Source organism: Aythya marila, assembly GCF_965140915.1.
Source record: "Aythya marila genome assembly, chromosome: 4".
In the NCBI taxonomy this organism is placed as follows: domain Eukaryota; kingdom Metazoa; phylum Chordata; class Aves; order Anseriformes; family Anatidae; genus Aythya; species Aythya marila.
In genome coordinates, this window is record NC_139045.1 from 27,704,137 (window position 1) to 27,714,768 (window position 10,632).

The 10,632-nt window shown below is 44.6% G+C and overlaps 1 protein-coding gene across 1 annotated transcript in view; it reads right to left on the bottom strand.

Moving 5' to 3' along the window:
* CPE (carboxypeptidase E) overlaps nt 1-9,063 on the bottom strand; it is a 57,168-nt gene extending 48,105 nt beyond the window's left edge. The window contains exon 1 of the mRNA XM_082758504.1: nt 8,705-9,063. Within this exon, the coding sequence (XP_082614630.1) occupies nt 8,705-8,981 (277 nt within the window). The 5' untranslated portion in view covers nt 8,982-9,063. The remainder of the gene's footprint in view (nt 1-8,704) is intronic.
* Between the last annotated feature and the right edge of the window lie 1,569 nt (nt 9,064-10,632).

The window sequence follows — 10,632 nt, forward strand, 5'->3', positions numbered from 1 at the left end:
GAAACTGCAAATATAGGTGTCTCTATTGCGACTCTCCCTGCCAGCCCTGGAAGAAAAGAGAGAATCGGTACCTCCCTATCAGGGCAGCTCACAAACAATAACAAAAATGTACATCCACAGCAGGTAAACGGGAAGAAGGTTTCAACTCCTCCTCGCTGTATGCCTGTTAGCATAGCTGAGCCAGCACTAATACTGGGGCTGCTTGCTACTGGGAAAAGGAGAGAGGAAGCAGGTAGGAACTGCGTCTTGGAAGTAGATCAAACACTGAGCCACACACCATCTATCAGGTACGTGTACTGGGCACGTGGCATCGGCACATGCTAACTAAAGCAAGGGAGTATGATGTTCCCTGTCACGTAGGTGAGAAGCTGAGGCACAAGGAGAAGATGTTCTTATCCAAAAACACAAGAGAAATGTGGTAAAGCTGGAAAATAAGTCAGGCACCCTTTATCACAAGACCACTTCTTCTCTGCAAAGCAACTTCCTCCAATGTCGTTGTGAAAAGATTATACACAGGGTAGCCCAGCTCCTGACTCCACAGCTTCCCTTTTCTCTCCACTCTGCTACGTACTGACGTCACAAAAAAAGAAAAGAAATTTTATTCTGAAAAGCATAAATTTAGACTGCTCATTGCTTAACTGCAGGCTATTTCGGAATAGCAGCCGCATTTAGTTTTCTTTTTTAAGGGTACGCACGCAAGCAGGCTTGAGCTTTAGGATTTACAAGCCTCCTGCTTATCATGAAGATTCAGAGATACAACTCCCACTGACTTCAGTTTGACTTATAGATGCTCATCAGCTGGGTGAGAGGAGAAATTAAAGCACCATTCAGCTCGTATCAGATGAAGATCTGACACAGTAAGCTTACCAAACAGCTCCCTGTGAAGTAACATTTTTACGTGGGTAAGAATTATATAGTTAGGTCTTAGACTCATCCCATCCCAATTTTTTGCAAAAATTTAAGCAAAACCTATTCCTTTGTGCAAAATGCAGAACTAGCCAAAATCCCAAAACCTTCATTTACCACAAGAAAAGAAGTTAATTTTGAATGATAGATGTGCAAGGAATATACAGCTCATAATGCTGAAGGACAGCAGTGTGCTAATGAAGGGCAATGACAAAGCTCCCTTTTGCTGTCTTTTGGGATGCAGAAGTGGGAGGACATTCAAATGATATGTCTTGCTGCTAGAAATCTCAGGGGAAAAATATGCAGTAACAAAACATATTTGTTATTTATCTAGTAGTGTGACAACAACTATGCAAAAAGTTATCTTTGACATACTTCGCCTTTTTTGCTTTCTCTGTATCTAAGCAGATCTTCTCATAGCAAAGCACTGCACGATTTCTCTTTTGTTTGGAGAGCCAATATGGCAAAGGTCAGGGTCACACTTTCCAGATGCCATAAAAACCTCCTGGATCATTAAATTGGCATGTCAGCAAGGATGACTTTGCCAAGAAAACAGTTTGTTAAATCTTGGCTACACAGCCACAAGTCCCATCTGACCAAACAACACCCTTGGCTTTAAGAAAGATTCACATGGAAGTGTAAGCATTTAAAATGGCACACGATGGCTATTCTCGCTGCAAGCAGGCTGCAGCCAGGGCAGCACCCTTCTTTGGTTGTACATCAGGCAGCTCATGTTCACAGTACAAAATGGCTCCACGTAAGGAACAGCTATCCCTGCTACCATTACCCCGGTAAGATTTTTTTTCAGCCTTTTAACTGAAAAGGCCTTTGGTGTCTTCATTTAGCCTCAGCATACCAGAAAGCAAGCTGCCAACCACCCTCATCCCACTGAATTCAGTGAATCCCATCTTTTGATTTGCAACTTACCTCAAAACAAATGCAACTCCCCTGCTCAAAACTCTACCCATCATTTTAATTACCTACCCAGGAGTCTTGAAGTACACATGCCAATTTTCACTTTTCCTTGATTCCACTAAATTTTAAGAGGACTCAGCTACAAGCCTTTCCAATTTACCTCCCAACTGAATGGAAAAAATAACCACAAGTCTGTGGTACACATACGAGACTTTTGTTTAAAAATATATATATAAACGTGACATGAGACATGGAGGAATATGAATGAAATAGCTATGGAGACTTAACAATATGAATTGAAAATGCTGAGAAAAGGTCAGGTAGGGTTCATGAACAGCATTTTTTTCAAAGCAAGCATATACAGTAAAACAGGAATTTTTAGATGATGAAACATTGAGGATGGTATTCATCAGGTCTTTCCAACAAGCTCTTGCACACATTGCTGAATGAAAAGCCTGCCCAATGTCAGCAACTCTCACAGTCACTGGAGAAGAGAGATGTTGAGGGAATGTCAGTTTGGGCATTGCAGCTCAACTAACAGTCTACCTACTAACCAGCAAAAAAAGAATATATTATGAATATGAATGTCCAGCATGTAGGCTTGTACCCCCTTTGAAAGACAAAACTTAGGTAAAATGAACATAGAACTAGCTCTAAATTAGATTTAATACTAACCTGTTGCATGAACCTAGTGGCAGATCCTCTGTTACAGAAAAAAAATGTACTTTTATGAAATAGGAAGACCTGTTTTGCACCTTTTGCCCTAAGTGAAATTTAAAGGTTTGAGATATTGATCTCTAAATTACAGACAAATTTATAGTTTACCCTGAATACAGTAAATTAAGAATCAATATAATAGCAAAGTCCCTTTTTGAAACATCCCATGATTACAACTTACATATTTAACAAAACATCACACAAAATCTTTGGAAATCACTGTGCTGTATATACTCCTCACTAGTTCTCTGGAGTTCACATTAATTGCACCAGAATAAAACATCCATTTAATGCAAGTAACAAGAGAACAGGCTCACCTCCTGTTTTCACTGGGAACTGCTATGGCATTCTGCAGGTGTGGGTGGGAAGGATAACTGTTCTCTCTAAAAGAAATTGAGTCAAAATAATCAGCACTTTCAAAAGGAGTAGGATGGTCAAAACCAGTCTGAGTCAGACCAACCAACTCAGAATGCTTCTGCACTCCCAGACTAATTTTAAACCCGAAAAATAAAATAGCTGCCTTCTGTGGAGTCATGCTATGCTCCTTGTGATTATAGCCTTTTTCACTACAGATCATTTCACCTTTTTGTTATTCCAGAAAGTAAAAAGGAAACTTTTTAGATGCAGTAGCTGGGATCTATAGTGCATCTGCAGGTAACACACAGTCTTCTCTTCACCCTTTTTAAACAATCTTACAAAAATGGAAGACATGAAATACCTCAGCCAGTGAAGCAATTTGGAGAAAGGGTATTAAATCTCTAGGAAACACTGCAGAGACTGTCTAGCACAGCTGCCCAACAACACTTACTGTAAATTTCCATCCACTTCAATAGCAACGTGAACGGCATTACCAATCAACTGCAAATGTGATCTATAAATGTAGCTACCTCTCCTTTATTTGCATCAGTTTTGTGAGCAACAATATTTTTCTCCAGGTATTCTGTACCTCTTTATATTTAAATGAGCATTAAAGTCAAGATAGGAAGACGTGATGAATCCAGAAATAACACGAACACATTATTTAAGGAAGAAAATATTTTTATTTTTGAAAAAATGTGTGCTGACAAGTAGGTTTGAAATTCTCTGTAATTTCATGGGAAAGTTAATTCCAGCCTCTCAGCCTCCCGCAGCCTGAGCAAGGTGCAGCCAGCCTCCACTTTGCCCTAGACCACCAGCACTCCCAGAAGGTGAGTCAGTAGCATATCCCCTGTGACAGAAAGAAACTGTTTCCTGATGCACAAAAGAAAAAATCCAAAATGCCGAAGGCTACCTACGCAATAGGTAGACTTTGCATGGGACGCAACCCCATTAATGCGAGCTATCAAATAACTCACAAGATTTTTATGTGTAAATTCCAAGAGTAAGGAAAAGAAGCTTTACAAAGCCAAGTGCAATTAACTTTTTTAACAATTTTAACAATTAAATTGTAAGTGACAAAATTAGACCAGCATCACCTGACGACATCACTGTAACCCAGAGACAAGCAGCATGCTTCCTAACATCACCACCGCTACCACATCTCGCTGCCCACCCCAGCGCAGCAAGCACCCAGCTGAAGGGAAGCAGCCCATCAGGTCCCAAGGTGACACTGAGTGGTGTCCCCACAGTGCTCCAGGAGCACAGCAGGATCCTGTCCACGCTGTGCTGAAACCATGGCAGCCTCCTGCACAGCTGTTCCTCTTCGCTGCTGCTGGTTTTGTATTTTTTGTTTTTCAAAAAAGACCAACATTTTGCTCGCAGCAATCTTAAACTGCCAAAATCATTTTAAAAAATTAAAAAAATTATATGGGCTTCTGTTCAACACTGAAATACAAACATTGTGAACAACACTCCCTGTCCCATGTATTTGTCAGGTTTACTTACCACAACTTCTTGTCCCAGCAAGTGTTACCCTAGATGGCTGATGCCACAGCTGAGTGCAGGAGTGCTTCGATGACAGAAATAAGACCTAGGTACGTTTTTTGTATTATCAGACAGATCTTGGATTTCCCCACTCATTTATACACAGCAGAAGCATGGTTTTCACTTCTCTCTCAGGCAGACTTGGATTACATTTTTTCAGGAGGAAGTGGCTCCAGTGCTTGCTGACCTTGCAGGGCAAGGCTGGGGCAGAGGCAAGTAAGAGCCCAACAATGGGCTCCTCTATGGGGCCAGCACAGGAACAGGGGAGCACCAAGCCATTTTGAAAGCCAAGAAGCTTATTTAGGCTCTGTGCCACCAGTGACCCATCCAGCCCGCCTCCCCGCTGTGCCAAGAGGGGTCTTGCACAGAGTGGTGGTGCCAGAGGTTGAGGAGGTCGAGGCGGCCGTACTAGGCCTAGAGAGGCTGCTCACAGCCTGCTGCCATCACACCCACAGGCTCCTACAGCCAGGCAAAGGCATCCTTCACCCACCTCACACATGGCGTGCTCGCACCTCATCCCACTTTCACAGACACTTGCGAGGTGAAGGATGAACAGCAGAATCATTAAAACTGAAAAACTACTCTGAACTATGGGCTGGTTTGAGAAACTCCGAAACACTGCGTTTGAAGTGCCAACATTCTCAGGATTCCTTGTGTGCTCTTCTCCAGCATGAGTAATCTGATGAAGATGCCACAAACTTGCAGATCGTTTTGTTGTCACAGAGCCTGTATTTTCATCCATCCTCTCTTCTCTCCACTTGGTGCAAAAGAAATTTTTGGGGCATGCATCTATACCACACGCAACCAGTCACTTAATAATCTTTACTTGCAGAATTTCATAAAACTACAACACTGAAAATATGTATATATAAATGTTTGCTTGATTTTTAAACGAAGTAGAATTTGAGATAATTTTTTAGTTGCAACTTTTTCAGGTAAAGAACAAAAAATTAAGAATCTCAGATGTCTCATTTTCAGCAGGTAGAAGGGAAGCGGTAATGGAGAGGACTGATCCTGTGCCACCAAAATCAATGGTACAAATGAGTCAGAAGTGGCAGCACGCCTAAACAAGTGGCTGAACATTAATGGTGGAGGAACTGCTTTGAGCATTAATCGATTCTAAATATATTTCATTGCTATTAAAGAATACAAACTTATGACTACAAATAAGCTCATTTTGGGCATAAAAAGGCCTTGAGAGATCAGCATCTACTTGGTGTTTTTTCAACAGAACATCAGATATCTGAAGCCAGAGTCTATTTGCTATATTTGCAAGTAGTCGCACCTGCACAGCAATTAAGGCAAAACATTATTTACTTTGTCCCGGAAATAACCTGTGCTTTACTGTCAACTGTTCTCTGTTTTCCTTTGGTGCATCATCAGTTTCCCATCATCTCTTTCTCCTTGCTTTATCTCGCCTTGCCCTCTGCTGTCTTCTGTCAACTTTGCCAATTTTTAGCAAGCACGGGGACCAAATGGTATTTTCTCACTTAATCAAAACCACTCTAAAATGTTTTGATCACTTTGAGTCTCAGGTCATACAACACCTTTTACACCTAACCACTGATACAAGCTCATTCACATCTTGCTTTGCCTTAACTTTCTGTTAAGGCACAGCTTCCCCAGTGTAGAACTGTTTGGTAAAGTTCAGACATCTTAATTTCCAGGTTTTACTTCTCCTTATTCAATACTTTCTTTTCCATTAGCCTAAAGAAACTACTGCCAAAAAAAAAAAAATATCACAAAATACTAGAACAAACTGTAGCATGAACCAAAATGGAAACGTGAGTAGTGAAATACCCACATCTGCAGAGAAGGCGACACATTCTCCTAGCATTTAATGTAGGGATCAGAAACTTTCAGCACTCTCATGCTTTTGACATTTAGCATGTCAAAAAATGGGAATAGTTCAGCAACTCTTACCCTCCAAGTAACTGATCTGTATTTCAAAGATTTGCCAAGATACATTTAAATGCTTATGGAAGAAATCAGACTTGCTCATATGGAGTTGCTCCAGTTTCTAATGTAGTATCAGGGCTTCACAAAAAAAAAAAAAAAAAAGTCCTCCCAGTGTATATTTACTCCACCAAAAGATGAGGCCTTAATGATTCACTCTGATTGCTTATTAAAGATTTCTTCCAGTTGCTCTGGAAATCTAAAGTATGTTTCTAAGTTTTTTCTTTCAATTTCTTTCCTGAATTTGTTTTCAATATTGCACAAGTATTACTAATTTATTTTGAAAAATAGCTGATATTCTAAAACAGAAGTTGACTCTTATGTCCACGTGTGACTGAATGAACTCACACAATGCTGTACGGGCATAACATACATGTGCTTATGTAATGCATGCGTGTATGTGCCAGATTTGATTTATTCAGTGCAAAGCCTCTTTACTCAGTATAAAGCATCTTTACGGATGCTCTGCTGACACTTTGCAGATTTATTTTGTCATCAACTTGCTCACTAAGTGAGCAGAAACATTTTTTTGTGTGTTTTCATGGTGGCTCACTGGATAGTTCTGGTATCATCTCTGCATACTCACCAGGCTTCCAGATGCACGAGCTCTCTACAGATCATAAACCAGTAAGTAAATCATATCCCACTTAGATATATATTTAAAAATAAACCCCGTGACACATACCCTGTCTTGTAAAAACAGGTTATGCTCAGGAATAACAACTCCTTGACCTGTCATGAAAAAAAAAAAAAAATCTATACGTATGCCTGTGTCTATGAATCTGCTAAACATTTTTTAATAATAGATGATAATAAATTAGATGGGTCCTGATCCTGGAAGCTTTAATCACCCAAAATATTCCTATTCTGCCCTGGGAATCCAGCATGGCTCCTCACAGTGAGCAAGGATCCCCCCTGCTCAGGTAAGCGCTGCAAAATCAGCCTCACAGCTCCTGCCAAGGCTCGTACAAGGCTCCACTTCTTTTAATGCACAGCTTAAAAAAAACACACACAGGAAAACAAACAGTGCTACCTTTCACTGCACAGCAGAAGAAAGGGCACGTTATTAAGAAGAAAGCCCCTCTAATACAAACAACCATGAGCATCATGGTGAGGTGCTTGGGCTCTGGAACAGAGCAGCACAGATGCTTCAATGCCTTTACGATTAATTCGAAGAAGCACAGCCCTAGCTAGGCACGAGTCTGTCCTTCCTGAAGGGATCCCAAGTCTCTCATGTGCCACTGCAGATAACGGAGGCTGCAGCAGCTCTCTGCTTTTCTGAGCAATGCCCCGTACCTTGCAGAAGGATACAGAGGGTTTAAATAAAACAACGAGCATGCTCTGGTTCAAATCCTAGCTAATCCTCTGGGGAGGGGGGAAAAAAAATCACACACACACAGTACCTTCAGCATCTACCACTACAGATCATCAGTGCTCATCACATTTCCCAACATGTGATTTGGGCATTAAAACATGTGGCTTTTTCATCCACGGGCCTCCTTTTGTGAAGGACCCAGCACAGTATAGGAAGCACGGAACACCCTTCATGCTCCCCGCAGCTTCTGTGTGGATGCAGTCTGGAGGAAATGTTTGTTTCTGCAGTTTGATATCGCTCAGTGACATAAAGCCAGATTCTCTTCTCCCTGGGCCCAGCAACAAGCCCTTCCCCATAACCCCAACAGCAGCAGCAGGAGAAGAAGGAGCCTCCATCTCTGACCACACACAGGGCTCTTTTTCTCCCCATTTCAGCTGGCTTGACGGAAGTGGCAGATAAAAAAAAAAGAGCTGCAGCGGACCGTCCCCTCCCAGTAACTCAGTTACAACAGGAGCCGTGCATCATTTTAGCGTGCAGATTACATAGTGGTGACAGGTTAAGCCTTAGCGTCGGGATCGCCCTTTGCATCGAGATGGCAACATACCACGGAGAAATTGTTTGGCTTCCACTGCAATTCCTACACGTTTTTATTGCAAGATGATGCTTTGTTACCCTGCCTCCCTCCTCTGTCTTCCAATAAACGACCTCGAAGTGCCAGCAGCAGCCCTAAGCAGTCAGTCAAAACGTGAGCCCCCTAAGGATGCAGAAAGTTGGGTCCAGTTCAGGGGGCTGCAGGGACCCGCTCCGGGGACAGCCCGTCTCCAGCTACAAACCCAGCACTCGGGGCCTGCTCCGAAACCCCCAGAAGGGCGAGGGGACAACCGCAGGTGCCCCACTCAGGGTCCCGGCTCTGCCCCCCGGGGGTGGCAGCGCCCGAGGTCCGCGCCCCCCCGGCACAAAATGTCCCCGTGCCCCCGCCCGCCGCCGCCTCACCGGGCTCATGCTCGCCGGGCCGGTCGGACAGCTCGATGACCAGCAGCTCCCGGCCCTCGGCGCTGCGCCCCACCGTGTAGATCCTGCTGACGGCCGGGCACTGCAGCCACACGGCCACCAGCGCCTCCCGCAGCTCGGCGTAGCGGTGGTACTCGAAGGAGATGCCCTCCTCGGAGCTCAGCCGCCGCCGCCGGCTGGCGCCGCCCGCCCCCGCCGGCTCGGCCGCCCGGCAGGCAACGAGCAGCCCGCACAGAGCCAGCAGCAGCCGAGCCGCCATCCCCGCGCACACACACACACGCGTTCAGGCTCCCGCCGGCCCGGCAGGGAGGGAAGGACGGACGGACGGACGGACAGACGGAGGGAGGGGCGGCGGGAGGAGCCGCGGCAGCCGCAGGAGGGGGCGGGCCGCCCAGCCCAGCCCAGCCCAGCCCAGCCCAGCCCCGCCAGCACCTGCTGCTGCTGCCGCTGCCCGGGGGTGAAGGGGGGCTGTGTTTCTGCACCACGGGGCATGTCTGGGGGCAGTGAAGGCTCAGGGGGGTTACTGAGATCATGGAGGTGACTTTGGTGCACCGCAGAAAGCCACGGGTAAGGCACGACCTGGTGCTGGAGGCTGCTCACACGGAGAAGACAGCCTGGATTGCTCCATGGGGCTCTGGGGGAGCCGCTCGCAATAGAATCACAGGACCACAGAACCATTAAGGTTGGAAAAGCCCTCCAGGATCATCTGGTCCAACCATCACCCTACCACCACTGTCACCCACTAAACCATGTCCCCAACCACCACGTCCACCCTTTCCTTGAACACCCCCAGGGACAGTGACTCCACCACCTCCCTGGGCAACCCATCCCAGTGCCTGGCTGCTCTTTCTGAGAAGAAGTATCTCTTCATTTCCAAGCCGAACCTCTCCTGGTGCAACTTGAGGCCATTCCCTCTGGTCCTATCACTAGTTACCTGTGAGAACAGGCCAACCCCCAGTTCCCCACACTTTCCTTTCAGGTACTTATAAAGAGCCACCATCACCACATGCCACAGAGCTCCAATGCTGCAGGACAGCAGAAACCATCCATTTTTTTAACCTGCTTATACAAGTGTAGGCGTTTAGACTACATCAAAACTGCCCCAAAACAACAACCCATAAAAGAAAAATGCTAAAGAGCAATTTCCATAGCAGATTTGTTTTTAAAGGACACAAAGCCTTACTTGAAAATTTTCAGAGGTTCAAAATACTGAAGAGTTGAAAATCACACATCCAGCCCATCTCTAAAAAGAGAACCTCATCCCCAGTTTGACACCTCTTTTATCCCCACCTTCTAACTTAAAAGGGTGAGGCTGTGTAACATCCTTTTCCACTGAATCCATTCGCAGGCAGTTTTGGTAATAATCCTTTTTAACTCTATGGATATTATCCTGAATTACGGGTTGTCTAGTTCCAACCAAGATGATAATGGAAATAATATTTCTAGGAGAACATCTGCGTGGCCACTTGGCGATACCAGCTTGGAAACTCATCCTGCATCTGAAACTCACACCTAAAAATGCAATTACAATAAATAAATACTTGTATATCTAAATGTGTATATTCATATGCACTCAGTATGTTTCATTGCCCTGACTGTCAGCCCTGGGTTTTTCAATGTGTATCTTCCTAGCGAGAACCAAAAATCACCTCACCCAGTCCTTACCATCTTTCAAAGCCACCATGTTCAACTTCCCTGCCCTGTTTAATTCCAGGAGCACAACTGTGCACAAAAACACCTTCTGAGCAGTCCTTGGAGCCTTCAGCTCTCCTTTCTTACTGCTGGAAAACTGTGCGAGATGCCCATCATACCATATCGTGTTAGCGCTGGGTTTGTGACAACACAAATTCAAGCTCGCTTTAAGCGTTTTGCGGGATTTGGATGTAGAGACAACCCAGTATGTTGTTTCC